This window comes from Muscardinus avellanarius, assembly GCF_963383645.1.
Source record: "Muscardinus avellanarius genome assembly, chromosome: 6".
NCBI classification, from domain to species: Eukaryota; Metazoa; Chordata; class Mammalia; order Rodentia; family Gliridae; genus Muscardinus; species Muscardinus avellanarius.
Genome location: NC_137791.1, coordinates 82,120,572 through 82,138,226, shown reverse-complemented (window position 1 = coordinate 82,138,226; position 17,655 = coordinate 82,120,572). Strand labels below are relative to the sequence as shown.

Genomic DNA, 17,655 nt, shown 5'->3' with positions numbered 1-17,655 from the left:
GAGAGGAAAGTGCAGACGTCTCCGGAAAGGGCCTCGCGGAACGGAATCCTCTAGGCCTAAGGTTCCTACACGGAAAGATTTTTAATTCGCCGGAACCGGCTGGCATTCAAAGAACACAGGGCGGGGAAAGAGCTATCGACGAGACTAGGGCCGGGCGGAAGTCCGGGATCGCACGCCAAGCCGAGAGGATCATGGGAGCCGGAAGGAAGTGGAGGTGCAGCCGTCCGCTCCGGCAGAATCGCGTGGAAGGGAGCGCGCTGCTGTCTGAAGCGGCTCGGGGATCGAGCGCGTGGCTCCTGCGCAGAGGTCAGAAGTGGCCAGGATCCCGGCGTCGCTGTATAATCTGAGACTGCGGGTGAGCGATGGTGGGGCGATCGCGGCGGCGCGGAGCCGCCAAGTGGGCAGCTGTGCAAGCCAAGGCAGGTAGCGCCGCCGCAGACGAAAATGAAGACGACCTAGGATTGCCACCCTCGCCGGGAGACTCCAGCTACTACCAAGATCAGGTAGATGATTTCCATGAGGCACGTTCCCGAGCAGCCCTGGCTAAGGGCTGGAGTGAGGCCGAGAGTGGGGACGAGGAGGATGGTGATGAGGAGGAGGAGGTGTTAGCCTTAGATATTGATGATGAAAACGACGAAGATGGAGAGAGTGCGGAGGATGAAGAGGATGATGATGATGGTGGTAGTTCCGTGCAGAGTGAGGCTGAGGCCTCTGTCGATCTCAGTTTGGCGTGGGGTCAAAGGAAAAAACTTTACTATGATACGGACTATGGTTCCAAAAAACGAGGCCGTCAGAGTCAACAAGAAGTGGAAGAAGAGGAAAGAGAGGAAGAGGAGGAGGCACAGGCCATTCAGCGGCGCCTAGCTCAAGCCCTGCAAGAGGATGATTTTGGAGTTGCCTGGGTGGAGGCCTTTGCAAAGCCAGTGCCTCAAGTAGACGTGGCTGAGACACGGGTCGTGAAGGATTTAGCTAAAGTCTCAGTGAAAGAAAAGCTGAAGATGTTGCGAAAGGAGTCGCCAGAGCTCCTGGAGCTGATAGAAGACCTGAAAGTCAAGTTGACAGAACTAAAGGATGAGCTGGAGCCATTGTTACAATTGGTGGAGCGAAGGATCATTCCGCCAGGAAAAGGAAGCCAATACCTGAAAATGAAGTATAACCTCTACTTGAACTATTGTTCCAACATCAGTTTTTATTTGATCCTAAAAGCCAGGAGAGTCCCTGCACATGGACATCCTGTCATTGAAAGGCTTGTTACCTACCGAAATCTGATCAACGAGCTGTCAAATGTGGATCAGAGACTCTCCTCTGAAATTCGTCATCTACTCACATTTAAAGATGGTGCTGTAAAGAAAGAACTGAATCCAAAAGCAAAATTCACCAAGGCCAAGCCGAAGTCTGTTTCAGAGACTTCTGCTGCTGCTTCTGCTGTAGGTCTCTCTGATGATTCAGATGCTGATGAAAAAGCCGCCCTTAAATACAATAAAGAAATAGATGACAAGCAAAAGTTGAAGAGAAAGAAAGAAGAAAATAGCACCGAAGAACAGACTCTTGAAGATCAAAATGCAAAGAGAGCTATTACCTATCAGATAGCTAAAAATAGGGGACTTACACCCAGGAGAAAGAAGATTGATCGCAACCCCAGAGTGAAACATAGGGAGAAGTTCAGAAGAGCCAAAATTAGAAGAAGAGGCCAAGTTCGAGAAGTTCGCAGAGAAGAGCAGCGTTATAGTGGTGAATTATCTGGCATCCGTGCAGGAGTTAAAAAGAGCATTAAGCTTAAGTGAAGTTTTTGCTGAGCTTAAGGTTTTTGACAATAATTTTAAATCAATAAATTTTTTTAATTTTGACTGAAGTGATTTATTAATTTATCTTAACTTTAAAAGGTCTTGCCAACAGGGAAATTTGGGTTATTGCTTAATTTATTTACCATTTAGTTTATATTAAATCACACTAAGCACTTTGGGAGCAGTACAAAGATTTGGGAAAAGATGATGATGACAAAAAATAACCAATCGTTTGTAAAATTTTAGCCTAGGAAAATTTCCAAGCTAATTGCCTAGTGTTAATGTAAGCTAGACTTTTGTATAACTTTTCACATAAAGAATATACCTTTAGCAGTCATCTTATTTGTATGATAGCCTATAAAATAGTTCTGACATATATTTCATTTCTACAACTATAATTCTTGGACAGGATTCTTATTGACATGGGGTTTTAGTGGTAAAATGTTGATTTCATACATTCTATGGTTAAAGCAGTTGTATTTTTCTTTATAGTTACTCTGGTGTTTATAACTGGGAAAATATATATTTTTGTATATATATATGTTTTTTATATATACATGTACTATATATGTATATATAAAAATGAGTTTTTTGTGTATGTATGTGTGGTACTGGGGATTGAACCCCAGGAGCTTTCTACCTTCAAGTTATGTCCTCATACCTATTTCATTTTTATTTGAAAACAGGGTCTCACTAGGTTGATGAGTCTCATTACTTGCTGAGGCTATCCTCAAACATGCGATCCTCCTGCCTCAGCCTCCCAATTACTGGGATTACAAGCATGCACCACCAAGCCCAGCTTATAATGGGAAAATATTAATAGTGAACTTTAAAATACTTAGGATTAGGATGGAATCAGGCATGGTGGTGCATGCTTGTAATCCCAGTACTTGGAAGGCTGAGGCAGGAGAATTACAGGTTTGAGATCAGCCTCAGCAACTCAGGCCCTCTGCAACTTCTCTTTCAAAATAAAAAATAAAATAGGGCCAGCGATATACCTTAGAGATAGAATGCCCCTGAGCACTTAGGATGATGCCGGGGAATAAAGTAAGGAATAATGATGGAAAGTACAAAGAAGTGTTACTTACACCATCGTTTATTTACTGAACATTGTGATGTTAACTATCAGAGAGACAGAAAGAATCTTTATTAGAGGCCGGGCATGGTGGCGCACACTTGTAATCCCTGCGCTTGGGAGGCAGACAGGAGGATCGCGCTGGTTCGAAGCCAGCCTCTCTGGCTTAAGAGACCCTGTTTCTAAATAAAAATATAAAATAGGTCTGGGGGTGTAACCTGGAGGTAGAGGGGTTTCCATGAACCCCAGTACCAAAAAAAAAAAAAAAAATCTTCATTAGATCTTTAAAAAAAACTTTTTTTTCACAGTACTGGAGATGGAACCCAGGGACATTCTACCTCTGAGCTATACCCCCAGCCATATTTTTTACTCTTTATTTTGAAGCAGGGTCTCAGTGAGTTGCAAAGTGCCTCACCAAGTAGCTGAGGCTGTCTGAGAACCGCGATTCTCCTGTCTCAGCCTCCCAAATGCTGGGATTCCAAGCGTGCGCCACCACACCCGGCTAAAACTGGTACATGGGTTTTTTGTGTGCATTAACTAGCAAATCAAATCTAATTCATCTAATCCTTATAATAACTTTATGAAAAGAACTTCTCTTGGTATCACAAAGGATGATGCTGAATTTCTGGGAGGTCAACTTTCTAACATGTTTGGGATCTGAACCCAAACCAGCCTACTTCGAGAATTTACTTTTAACCTCTGGCCTCTAGCTGCTTCTTCAGAGTAGCACATGTGCCAAATTATTTTCTGTTGGTTTATTATAAGAGTTAGTTGGAAATAAAAGTGACACTGAGTGCTTATTTTGTTACTTTTCTGAGCACTTTATTTCCCCTTATTTCCTTATTCCTCAACAACCCTATGTGGTAAATTATATTATCCACATTTTGAAAATGAGGAAACTGTGGCAAAGAATAAACTTTCTCAAGGTCATATAGCTGTGTGGTGGCAGAGGAAAGATTTCAATCCAGGCTTTTTGGCTTGAGAGCCCAATCCCACACTTCCTTGCTTTTTTTTTTTTTTTTTTTTTCCTACACCACCAGTCCTATTTAATTTTTTTTTTTTTAAACAGGGTCTCACTAAGTTGCAGAGAGCCTCACAAATTGCCGAAGCTGTCTACAAACCTGTGATCCTCCTGTCTCAGTCTCCCAAGTACTGGGATTACAAATGTGTGCCATGCCACCTGGCTATTTCTTTTCTTATAAAATAGAAAAAGTACAGATTTTGGAGTTACCAGGGCAATTTTGAGTTAGGTGAATTCTTGTTTGTCCTATTTGTGAGTTACACCTACCTTGATAAAGCTATATTAACAGGGATTAAGAGCAGAGCAGTATGTGATAAAAACTATTGAAGTTCCTAATCTAGCTTTATCATTTAGTGCCTGTTGCTTTGGGTGAGTTAACATGATGTTCTTGGGGGTGGGAGTGTTTTTCTTTGTACTGGAGATTGAACCCAGGACCTTCTATTTCTGAGCTACACTCCCTATTTTTTATTTTGAAGAGGGTCTCACTAGGTAGATGAGAGTCTTATTACTTGCTGAGGCTGTTCTCAAACCTGTGATCCTCCTGCCTCAGCACCATGCCTGGATTTTCCTTATTTTTTTTAATCTAAAACCTGGAAAATAGTACCTACTTTATAGGTCTATTATGAGGATTAAGTAAATACATATAAAGCACTGAAAATAGCATTTCTTATATAGTAGTCATATAAAAAGTGTTGGCCTATCAGTGGAAGGTTACTATCTAGTTTTCAGCAAGTCCATAAAGTGATAAAGTCTGGGACAGGGCCAAAATATAAAGTTAGAAGTTAGCTGTGCATGGTGGCGCCCACCTGTAATCCTTGTACTAGAAAGGCTGAGGAGGATCACAGGTTTAATGACAGTCTCAGCAAGTAGTGAGACTCATCAACCTAATAAGACCCTGTTTCCAAATAAAACAGGGCTGGGGGTATAGCTTGGAGGTAGAATGCTCCTGAATTCAATCCCCATTGCCACTAAATAAATGTCAGAAGTATTTGGTGTTTCATTTCTTTTTTTCGGGGGAGGGTGTTAGTATGGTGTTGGGGATGGAACCCAGGAGCGTTCTTCCTCTGAGCTACACTCCAGCCCTGTTTTATTCTTTAATTTGAAACAGGTCTCACTAAGTTGCAGATGGCCTCGTAAGTTGCTGAGGTTGGCGCAAAACCAATCATCCTCCTATCCCTACCCACCCCCCAAATTACAAGCCCACACCACCATGCCCGGCTACCAGCCCCATTTTATTTATTTTTATATATTTATTTATCTATTTTTGGCAGGTCTGGGAATAGAACCCAGGGGCATTCGACCTCTGAGATACACCCCCTGCCCTATTTTTTTATTTTGAAATAGGATCTCACTAAGTTGCAGAAGGCCTATTTTATTCTTTTATTTTTATTTATTTTCATGGTACTGGGGATGAAACCCAGGGGGCATTCTACCTCTGAGCTACACCTCTAGCCTTATTTTTTATTCTTTATTTTGAAACAGGGTCTCACTGAATTGCAAAGGGCCTCACTAAGCTGAGGATGTCAACAGACTGCAAAATCCTCCTGTCTCAGCCTCCCAAATGCTGAGATTACAAGTGTATGCCACCATGCCAAACTTCCTACTTTATTCTTTTATTTTAAAATAAGGTCTCATGCCGGGCGTGGTGGCTCACGCTTGTAATTCCCGTGCTTGGGAGGCAGAGACAGGAGATATCACGCAGGTTCGAAGCCAGCCGCACTGGTTTAAGAGACCCTGTTTCCAAATTTAAAAAAATATATTAAATAGGTCTGGGAGTGTAGCCCAGAGGTAGAAGGGCTTCCAGGAACCCCAGTACCACCAAAAAAATAATAATATAAAATAAAATAAGGTCTCACTAAGTAGTTGAAGCTGTGGTTAATTTCTGCTGTGTGTGTGTGTGTGTGTGTGTGTGTGTGTGCGCGCGCGCGCGCGCGCTTGCTTATGATGCAAACTATTTTAAAGGAAGAAAAAGTCTTCCATTTAGGAAGGAAGAAAAAATTCTGATATACATATATATCTATCTCAGAAATACGCATATATTCCTTCAAAACTTCACTTTATAAGTATTCATTATGAAATAGCTAGGATGTACATGATGCTACCCTATTTTTTTGTTTGTTTTTATGATAGTGTTTTGAAAGGTCTCACTAAGTGGCTGAAGCTGGCTTAAGATGCTACCATATATTATAAAAGGTGGCTTTGATGTGAGTTAATAGTAAAAAGTTGCTGGAAAAAAAAAAGTTTACTATATCCTGTAAACTTTGTGTCTATTTTTTAAACTGTGGGTGTGTGTCTATCACTGGGGATTGAACCCAGGGGCATTCTAGCTCCAAGCTACACTCCCCAGCCCTTATTTTTTGTTTTTGAAACAGGGTCTTCATAAGTTACTAAGAGTTTCTCTATTTTGCTGAGGCTATCTTTAGATCTGCAATCCTGCTGTCCTGTGTACTGGGATTATAGGTGTGCACCACCTGCCTGGCATTTTAATAAACGTGTGTGTGTGTGTGTGTGTGTGTGTGTGTGTGTGTGCGCGTGCGCGCGCACTGAGGATGAAACCCAGGGGCTTTTCTACCTCCTGGCTATATACCAGACATATTTTATACTTTATTTGGAAACAGGGTCTCACTAAGTTGCTGACAGCCTCACTAAGTAACTGAGGCTGGCTTCAAACCTGTGCAATCCTCCTCTCTCAGCCTCCCAAGTGCTGGGATTATAAGCGTGCGCCACCACTCCCAACTTTAATAAACATTAAAGAATACCAAGATGTGCCAAGTACTGGTCTGATTCGAATATTAAGTCCTTAACTAGTGTGATGGTCATTTTTCAGAGGGACTCACTTTGTGAACTCTAGAGAGGCTCACAAATCAGAGTTCCAATTTTGTTTTGAAACAGGGTCTCACTAAATTGCTGAGGCTGTTCTTGAACCTGTGATCCTCCTGTCTCAGCCTCCCAAGTACTGGGATTACAGGCATGTGCTGCCATGGCTGGCCAGCAAACTGATTGTATGACAATATTTAAAATGCAGACAGTTATGGAAAATACTAAAAATTCGACAAAAACATCCAATTAATGGTCCGGTGATTTACTCTACCATTAAACAGCTTTGGGCTAGTCCATTTCACTAAGCCAGTTATTTACCTGTAGGAAGTAAATAAACATGTCCCCTTAGTTTTTGTGTAGAAATAAATTTTATCAGACCTCTAAAAACCACCTAATAGTTTGCATTTGGCAAACCAGAAATTTACTTTTTGTGATCTTAAAAACTGGATTATATGAATAATTGTATATATATATATTTTTTGGGGGGGTGTGGAACCCAGAGGCTTTTCTACCTCCAGGCTATACTCCCAGACCTATTTTATATTTTATTTGGAAACAGGGTCTCACTAAGTTGCTGAGAGCCTAAGTAACTGAGGCTGGCTGCGAACCTGTGCGATCCTCCTGTCTCAGCCTCCCAAGCGCTGGGATTACAAGCGTGTGTCACCACGCCCAGCTGTATTTATATATTTCATACACAGAAAATATCTGCTATATCTAAGGAATGGCTAGACTTGCTTATTTTGCTTTTCTGGTTCTATAAAATAAAAATAAAAATATAAATAAGTTAACAATACAAAAATAATTTGGAAAACATTAAGCCTAATACACTTTACATGTTGGGTCACAATGATAAATGAGTAGAAGATGCTCCAAAATAAAAATCATGTAGTGTTCAATTAGAATTTTAGGTCATTCAAATTTTATAAAGGTTTCTTCGGTTAATAAAGTACACATTTTATTCTTTTGGCTAGTCATTGCCACTTGTTGTAGTTACTTTAGCTATCCAAGTATTCCAGACAGTGTATTTTTTGGATTCTTTTAGCTGTCCTTTAAAAAGAAAAGTAAAGCTTTAAATGATAGTAAATACTAAGAATTAACATTTGTTAAACTACAAAACAAAAACTGGAGGAAAATGTTTTGCCTTCAGAGAGACTATAGGAGAGAGATTAGGATCTTGGCCTCTGGAGCAAGGTCAAGCACAAATTCTGCCTCACAGTTTCACCATTTGCTATGTACCTTTGATCTACTTATTCTCTGTGCCAAAAAAATTTAGAAAAATACCTGGCAAATAGTAAGTGCTTGGTTACTAGTAGTCCATTAAAAAAAAAAAAATTTTTTTTTCCGGGCGTGGTGGCGCACGCTTGTAATCCCCGCGCTTGGGAGGCAGAGACAGGAGGATCGCGCAGTTCGAAACCAGCCCTGCTGGCTTATGAGACCCTGTTTAAAAAAAAAAAAAAAGGTCTGGGAGTGTAGCCCGGAGGTAGAAGGGCTTCCAGGAACCCCAGTACCACAAAAAAAAAAAAACATTTGAATGGGTTAATTTCTCTTTGGATATACATAATGGTTCTTATTCTAGAATGCCTAAAAATCAATTAGTAAATTTAAAATGCAGATTCCAGTGTTTTACTTCCTATTGTGTATGAGGTATGAGGCCTGGTATGAGGCCCAAAAGCACTCCACCAGATTCCAATCCAGATGGAATTGGAACAGAACACTTCAGGAAACACTGATCTGATGATTCTGATTTTCAGGTTCCACTCAGCATATAACATCAAGTATATATAAAAATTTAACTACAGGAATAGAATATGATGTCTTACTTGAGAATTATAAAACCTCAAGTGTAACACTAGAGAACCTGTTGAAAGTAAAGGATGCCAGAGCCACAGGATAAGTCTGACCATAGCACTTACATGCCATGACTCCCTGAAGCCAAGAGTCCATGAACCCCTAACCATTGCTTTATTTGACCTATATTAACATATAAACTAAGAGATCATTTTACCATGGGTGGAGAAAGAGATTGTTCAAATTAAGTAAATGACAAATTATTAGCACCCAGAATTTTTTTACATTCATTAAGTGATGTGTGTGTGTTACTGGGAATTAAACTCTACCTCTGACTCTACCTATATCTACCTATATTAAACTCTACCTATATCCCCAGTACTTTTTATATTATTATTTGGAAACAGGGTCTCATTAAGTTGCTGAGGCTGGCTTTGAATCTGCAATCCTCCTGTCTCAGCCTCCCAAGTACTAAGATTACAAGTGCGCGCCACCATGCAGCGGTCTTTTTTAGATAAATTTTTTTTTTCTTTTGTGGTACTGGGGATTGAACCTAGGGGCATGCTACCTCTGAGCTCCATCCCCAGCCCTGATTTTTGTTTTGAAACAGGGTCTTGCTATGTTGCCAAGAGCCTCCCTGTGTTGCTGAGGTTAGCCAAGAACCTGTGTTCCACCTATCTCGGCCTCCCAAGTACTGGGATTACAAGCATGTGCCACCCCCACCCAGGTAGGCATAACATTTTTATTTACACCACACTAAATATACATACAAAAGGAAATATAAGCCAAATAAGTTATTTCTTAAACTTCATATTTAGCCCAACTTTTCTTTTTATTTATTTTATTGGTGCGTTATAGTCATACATCTTAATGGAGTACAAGATGGTAGAGGCATACATGCACACATCACTCAGCCCTTACCCAATTCCCTCCCTCTTCATGTTTGGCTTAGTGATTGACTTCGATGCATTTGTGAATGTACATCATGTACAGGTTTTTGTCAGGGCTTGATGGCTACAGTCAGAACCAAAGAACTCTGATAGGATCTTGGAAAGGACTTAGAAAAATAAAAGTGAAGGGGGGCTGAAATTTGCACATTCTAAAATGGAGAAATCCAAAGATGTCAACTTTGGAAGCAAACATGTTAGTAGAGAAGATGGAGCTATTACAGCTGTGTAAGCAAGATGCCATGGAGCACACACCTGTAATCCCAGTACTTGGGAGGCAAGACAAGGATCATAGGTTTGAAACCAGTATCAACAACTTAGTGAGGTTCTCAGCAACCTAGTGAGACCTTGATTTCAATTAAAAAATAAAATAGAGCTGGGGGTATAGCTTGGAGGTAGAATGACCCTGAGTTCAATCTCCACTACCCCCAAAAAAGGAAAGAGCTGGGAATGGTGGTGCATTCCTATAATCCTAGTATTTGAGAGGCTGAGACAGGAGATCACAGGGTTGCAGCCAGCCTCAGTAACCTAGCAAGGCACTCCACAATTTAGAGAGTCTGTTACTAAAAGTTAAAATAAGGCTGAGGTTGCCCGGCATAGTGGCGCATTCTTATAATCCCAGAATTCAGGAGGCTGAGGATCGCGGTTCGACGACAGCCTCAGCTACTTAGTGAGGCCCTTTGCAACTCGGTGAGACCCGGTTTCAAAATAAAGAATAAAAAATAGGGCAGGGGGGTGTAGCTTGGAGGTAGAATGCCCCTGGGTTCCATCCCCAGACTCGCAAAAAAAAAAAAAAAGAATAAAAACTAGGGCTGGGGGTGTAACTCGGAGGTAGAATGCCCCTGGGCTGCATCCCTAGCACCACACACACACACACACACACACAAAAAAAAAGGGAAAAAATAAGGCTGGGGTTGTAGCTCAGAGGCAGAATGTTCCTGGTTCAATCCTATGTACCCCTTCACACACACACACACACACACACACACACACGCATGCACGTGCATGTCTGCATGTAAGAAGAGTTTTTTTTTTTAAAGACATCTTTTAGAGCAGAATCTTGGCAGGAAAAGTGGGGGGGCGGCTATGGCATTATGAGGAATGTCAAACATGTTAAAATTTAGCCAAAGGCAATAAAGGTTAAGCAATGTAGGAAGATAACCTTGGAAAGGTAAGCAGGGGTTAGATTTTCAAAACCTTCCCAGGTAGTTAAAACAGCTTATGTTTCATCCCAATAAGGAGAAGCCAACCAGTTTTTAAGAAATGATACGACATAATTATGTCAATCTTCAGAAAAACTACAATACCCATTGTACTCATGTTAGCTGCTCTACAGGAAGGGAACTGGACTGGATTGAAACCAGAGGCAAGGAAACCAGTCGCTAGTCCTTTGCAATAATATTGGCCAAAAAAAAAAAAAAAATGAAGATTTAAATTAAAGGACATTATGAAAGAAATTTAGAAGAGAATTTGGAGAGCATGAGAACTGGGACAAACTGGATGAGATCATTAGAAGGTAAGCAGAGCAAATAACTAAATACTTGAGCAACATTATTAAGATATAAAACACTAAGTTACACAAAATATGAGCTCCTATGGGTCCCTTGAATTCTGCTTCTCCACAGAATAAATACCCAAGGAATACAGCTTTACTGTTAGTAGATCTTCATTTAAAAAGATATAACTAAGCCGGGCGTGGTGGCGCACACTTGTAATCCCAGCATTTGGGAGGCTGAGACCTGGAGGATCACGGTTCCCGGACAGCCTCAGCTACTTAGTGAGGCCCTCTGCAACTCAGTGAGACCTGGTTTCAAAATAAAGAATAAAAAATAGGGCAGAGGGTGTAGCTCGGAGGTCAAATGCCCCTGGGTTCCATCCCCAGACCTGCAAAAAAACAAACAAACAAAAAAAAAAACAAAAAACAAATAAAAAGATAATTATCAGCCGGGCAGGTGACGTGTGCTTGTAATCCCAGCATTCGGGAGGCTGAGACTGTAGGATTGCGGTCCGCGGAAAGCCTCAGATACTTAGTGAGGCCCTCTGCAACTCAATGAGACCCTGTTTCAAAATAAAGAATAAAAAAATTGGGCAGGGTGTATAGCTCGGAGGTCAAATGCCTCTGGGTTCCATCCCCAGGCCCGCAAAAAAATAAAAAAAATAAAAAGATATAATTATCAAACTACTAAAGTAGCACTCCAATATGCTTTATTTTTATTATAAAAGTAACATCCTTTTTAGGCTACTTGCAAATACAAAAAAATGCAAAATTATATCATGTTTCTATCACCCCCCCCCCAAAAAATGACACTGGTTATCTGACCTGACTAAATATATTGCTTATATAGCATTTTGTGTGTGTGGTACTAGAGATAGAACCAAGGGGCATTCTACCTTTAAACTATACCCCCAGTCCTATTTTATTTTTTTATTTTGAAACAAGATCTCATTAAGTTACAGAGGCTGTCCTCAAACCTGCAATCCTCCTGTCTCAGCCTCCCAATTACTATAAGATACGTACCACCATGCCTGGCACATGGTTACATCTCTGCAGAGTACAATAAACATAGGAGATACAATTGGCTAAGTGTTTTCATAATTAATGTTTCTGGAAAATGAATCAATAAGTTAGTGACAGTCATCAAAACATAATTCCAAAACATAATTCAGAAGTAAAGAACAGTGACTCAGCCAGGCATGATCACTCAACCCTGTAATCATAGGATGAGACAGGAGGATCATATATTGGTGGCCAAAACTTGGTAACTTAGCCAGACTCTGCTTCAAAATAAAAAGGGAGGGAGAGGAGTGTATATTACACAACACACACACACACACACACACAAACAACACAGGCAACCCTTAAAGCCTTCATATTTAAGGCATTACATTAACAGACTAGCTAATCAGTTTCTGCATTAACTAAAACAAAAAAGTTAATGTGAAGTCTTGAGTGCCTTGTTTCCAAAAGACTTCCCAAATACCATGCAATATCAAATAATTCAAGAAAACCATTATTTCGGGATCAAAATAAATCCATGTACTATACTGAAAGACTATCTGCCCTTCTCAAGTGCTATCTTTTCTGATTCACAGTATTAAGAAGCTTATACTAAAAATACATTATCTTCCATGACATCGTTCTCTAAAAGGGTTGTAATATACTGATTCTAAATACTGTATTCCAGCTTAAGATCACAAAAGAGCACTTAAAAACCAAACATGAATAACTAGAATTGTAGATAAAGTATAAAGCAACTTCTACCTTATTTTGCAAGAAAATGAGTTTGATTCTTAATTATAACGCTTGGACTTTTGTGGCTTTAAAACAGCACAGGAATCACTGGGTGTGGCAGCACAAGTTCCTAATCCCCAGAGGCTCTCGGCAATTTAGTGAGACCCTGTTTCCAAATAAAATATAAAATAAAATAGGTCTGGGAGTATAGCTCAGAGGTAGAAAGCCTCTGGGTTCTACCCCCAGTGCCACCAAATAAATAAATAAATAAATAAAAAGCACAGGAAGATGTTCTGTACAATTTTATAAAGGGACATGTTTAGGCTTGTTTTTATAATCTTGGCTTTCTTAAATGTGTGTAGCAGCAGAATCAGCCCTTTGTCATTAAGCTAATGCAAAGTTGTGATTATATTATTGATCTGAAAACTAAAAGCATAAGAAAATAGGACTTGGAGTACTATTCACCTCTAAAGAAGAGGTTCATAAATAACCTTGCCTGTAAATTTTAAAGTACTCATATTTCAGTTGTTTTTATATTCATCTTCCTGCCATTTAATTAATGACAATAGAAAATTAGCAAAGCCCTTTTAAAAGTAAAGAGGCACAAAAAAGTACACTGCAAGATTCCACAGCACATCTACTTTTATACCTATAGGTTTCTTGGCTTAAAAAGGGAGAAAGCTGGCATTTAGACTATAGATAGCATTCCACACTTTAAGTTGGCGATTCCTTTGGCTGATTACTGGCCTTTCTCAAGAATGATCCATGAGGGTTTGGCTCTCTTCCTCTACCTACCAAGGGATAAGTGTAGAATCTTAACAAATTCTTTACAAAACATTATGATGAAAAAACTTGAGAAGTAGAAAATTCTTAGGATTTTGTGTGTGTGTTGGAGAGGGAGTTACTGGAGACTGACTCAAAGGCTATGCTATCTCCAAGCTACACCCTCTATTTTATTTATATTCATTTGTGGTACTAGGGATTGAACCCAGGGGCATTTTATCTCTGAGCTATGCTTCAGCCCCTTTTATTTTGAAATAAATCCTCCTGTCTCAGCCTCCCAAGTACTGGGATTCCAAGTGTGCACCACCACACTCGGTTTACTTTTCCTTTTTATTTTGCATTACTGGGGACGGAACCCATGGGCATTCTACCTCCGAGCTACACCTCAGCCCTATTTCTTTATTTTGAAACAGGGGCTCACTAAGTTGAGTAGGGCCTCACTAAAGTAGCTGAGGCTGGCCGCGAACCTGCGATCCTCCTGTCTCGGCCTCCCAAGTACTAGGACGCCACCCTGTGCGGTTTACTTCTCCTTCTTAGAGAAGTGTAATCTCCCTCTACAGAGAGAAGAACTAAACAGAGGAGAGCCAAGCAGGTAGGCAAAATGTTACACAACAGTGATTTTTAACTGTGAGTCAACATGGACTCTGTGCCAGCATCCTGCAACCAGACAGAGAGCTATTCGGCTAGGAATCCAGGATAAAGAATAGTGCTAGCAACTGGAAAATGTCTTTCTTACCGAAAGACGTGTTCACTTTCGGGAATCACTGGAGCGGTAAATCTCGATTCGAATATGCAAAATAAAGCAAGAGTGGCCCATTACTCGCAAGACACAGGCACTATGAAAGTGAAAGCAGGCTGTAAGAGCCTGAACTGGTAGTTTTAAAACGCACTCGTGTCCACCCAAGAGCACTGGGAAACCAGAGAATTAAGTCAAAGCGAACCCAAGATTGCTACACAAGGCACATGGACAGGGAACAAAGGCGGAGGTGGCAGCCACCTTTCTCATGCCAAGGCTTAGGCAGCTAACCCTGAGTCCACGGTGGAAGTTGCAGCTCTGAGAACGGCAGATGCCGCCGTTCAGTCCCTGCGGAGCGCGGCGGCGTGAAGGCCCCCCGGGACGCGTGGCCGGCGCCGGCCCCGAGTGGGCGTCCCGGGGGGGGGGGGCTTCTGCGGCCCCCGGGGGCGGGGCGGGGCGGGGCCGCGGGCGGCGGCGGCGGGGCAGACCCGGGGGAGGCGGCGGGCGGGGAGGCGCGACCAGCATGGCCGAGAGCCCGCCGCCGCCCAGCGCGGCCGCCGAAAGTTGCGGCGCGGAGCCGCGCGGCTGTCCGGCCGGGGGCGAGGGCGCGGGCGCGGCGGGGCCCGCGGAGCCCGACTCGCCGGTGGCCGCCCCCTTCTTCCTGCTCTACCCGGGCGATGGAGGCGCGGGCTTCGCCGCTCGCCGCCGCCGCCGCCGCCGCCGCCGCCGCCGCGCGCCTGGAGGACGCCGCCGTCGCCCGGCTCCCCGCTGCCCTTCCTGCTGCTCAGCTACCCGGCCGGCGGCGGCGGCGGCAAGCACCGTGAGTGGCGGGACGGACGGACGGGCGGGACACACGGGCGGGACGGGACGGGCAGGGGGCCGCGGAGCTCCGCCTCCCGCGCCGCGGGCCGCGCGGGCGGCTCGGGTGGGGTCTGTTCGGGTCGGATCGGGTCGGATCGGGTCGGCTCGGGTCTGTTCGGCGGGCCGGGCGGCGGGGCCCTCGGGAGCGCGGTCCCGGCGCGGGGCAGCGGGAGCGCGGCGGCCTCTGTGCCCCGGCCTGGCCGCCTCCCCGGGCGCGGGCGCTGGGCCGGGACCCCCACGCCGGGAGCTCACCCCGGGACCCCACCCCGACCCACACCCCGGGACCCTCATCCCGGGACCCCCATCCCTGGACCCTCACTCAGGGACCCCCACCCCGGGACCATCACCCCGGGACCCCACCCCGACCCACACCCCGTGACCCTCATCCCGGGACCCCCATCCCTGGACCCTCACTCAGGGACCCCCACCCCGGGACCATCACCCCGGGACCCCACCCCGACCCACACCCCGGGACCCTCATCCCGGGACCCCCATCCCTGGACCCTCACTCAGGGACCCCCACCCCGGGACCCTCACTCAGGGACCATCACCCCGGGACCCACATCCCTGGACCCTCACTCCGGGACCCCCATCCCTGGACCTCACCCTGGGACCCCCACCCCGGGACCCCCATCCCTGGACCCCCACCCGGGAAAGCCTAGCCGTCGGACCCGCCCCCGTCCGCGCCCCGACAACCGAGTAGGTGTGGCTGCCGCCGCCCCAGCCAGACTAGTGAAATTTTTTACGATCGTTCACTCCATACCCATAAATATGACAGATGCGTCTGCCCAAAAGGGACTGGAAATCCGGAGAGGTGAGCGAGGTGGACGAGAAGGGAAAGCGTGGTTTAGGAAGGGCACCCACCAGGGTTTTCTCTTTTGTCAGCCAGAGGGCCTCCACGTTTTAAAGTCACTGCCACACAGGCGCCCTCGAGATGCCGCCCGCCTGGCGCATCAACAAATGCTTATTGCTGTGGCAGTGAGCGGGCACCTAGCGTAGGTAATGTGAGGATTCTTGAAAGAGTGTTAAACCTAAGTCTGGTACAGAAAGACACGATCTTGGGGGAGTGGTGAGTTGGCCTGGGCCACCCTCCCCCCTCATGCCATTTTGGCATGGAGCTGTAACTATTTTCTGTATTTTTATTTTCTGTATTTCTATCTTTTTAATAAACTTCTTTAAATCTTCAAAAAAAAAAAAAAAAGAAAAAAGAAAGACACGATCTTGTATGAAAATGTGACTGACCGGATAAAGTATGCTGTAAAGGCCAAATACCTTGCTGGATGGGTCTCTGTTCCTCTCTCCTCTTCTCCCTCTTGCTAGCGCACTACTGCAAACCTTGGTAATTGCTCAGCACTGCCAAGAAACTCTGGGTTTGCCTTTTTCTCCTTCTGATCCAGCAACTAGGAAAAGATAAGCATTTGTTGGATATTTCCCATGTTCTTGTGTGATGAGCCAAATAGGACCCTCCCTTTTCAGATGAGGAAGCTAAAGTAATTTAGAATAATTGATTTGTCCTCAGAAACAGCTAAAGAAGGTATGAAGTTGACCCAGATCCCCCCATCAAAAGTGTGTGTGTGTGTGTGTGTGTGTGTGTGTGTGTGTGTGTGTGTGTGTGTGTGTGTGTGTGTGTGTGTGTTACTGGAAATTGAACCCAGGGGCATTATACCTCTGAGCCCTATTTTATTTTGAAACAGGGCCTCACTAGGTTGATGAGAGTCTCACTGCTTGCTAGGTTGTTTTCAAACCTACCATCCTCCTGTCTCAGCCTTCAATGTACTGGGATTACAGGCATTCACCACCACTCCTAGCTTCAGACCACACTTTTTAATCAAACTACAGAGATCCAAAATTGAGATGGTTTATGGTAGGTAAGCAATGAAGGGTCCACTGGAGTCAGCTAGAGGAATTTGAGGGTTATTTTTCTTTGTAATTTACCTAGGTAGTGACCTAAAACTGACTATTGGCTAAGAGTCTTAGTAAAACAGTAGTTTAAGTGTTGGAGTGGTCTGTACTACTCTCCAAATGGGAAATGGGGAGTGTCTAATTCACTCACAGCAGAAATAAGTATGTTTGGTTAAAAAAAAAAAAAAAAGAGGAGGTAAAGATAAGAATATACTCAAAATTCAGGTACTTTCCTTTTCTAAGGAATCTGCTTTCTACTTTGTCCTTATTCATAGCCTCTTTTTCTTCTTAAAAATTTCTACTTCTGTGTAATACGATTATCAACCACATCTTTATAGAATAAAGACAGTCCTGTCACTTCTCTGTGTAACAGTTGTACAAGATTTGATATAGAATATGAAGAATTTTTCAGCTTGGCCAGTATCACTTGTGGGTATTGTCTGAATTTCAGTAAATTTGACTGTTTCCTCTTAATAAATGTTGACTTTGTCTTTTAAGTTAGAAATTGGGTCCTATGTATGATTGTGATTAGAAAGGAAATACTTAAAGCTAAAGTTTCATGAGTATGATCTTTTAGTTGACCTGACAATATCACCAGACACTCGGAGTAATTTGTTAGCATAGGATATTCTAGAACTTCCTTTTGCTCTGTATTTCTGAAACATTTTATTGATGTGTAAGTGCTCAGAAAAATTACTGGGAAAAT

At 43.4% G+C, this 17,655-nt stretch overlaps 1 protein-coding gene across 1 annotated transcript; it reads left to right on the top strand.

Annotated features, from left to right (window-relative positions):
* Positions 1 to 362: 362 nt before the first annotated feature.
* UTP3 (UTP3 small subunit processome component) lies at positions 363 to 1,784 on the top strand (the record flags this gene model as incomplete). Its single annotated transcript, XM_080698029.1, has 1 exon — positions 363 to 1,784. The coding sequence occupies one exon, from the start codon at positions 363 to 365 to the stop codon at positions 1,782 to 1,784; it is 1,422 nt and encodes a 473-aa protein (XP_080554155.1).
* Between the last annotated feature and the right edge of the window lie 15,871 nt (positions 1,785 to 17,655).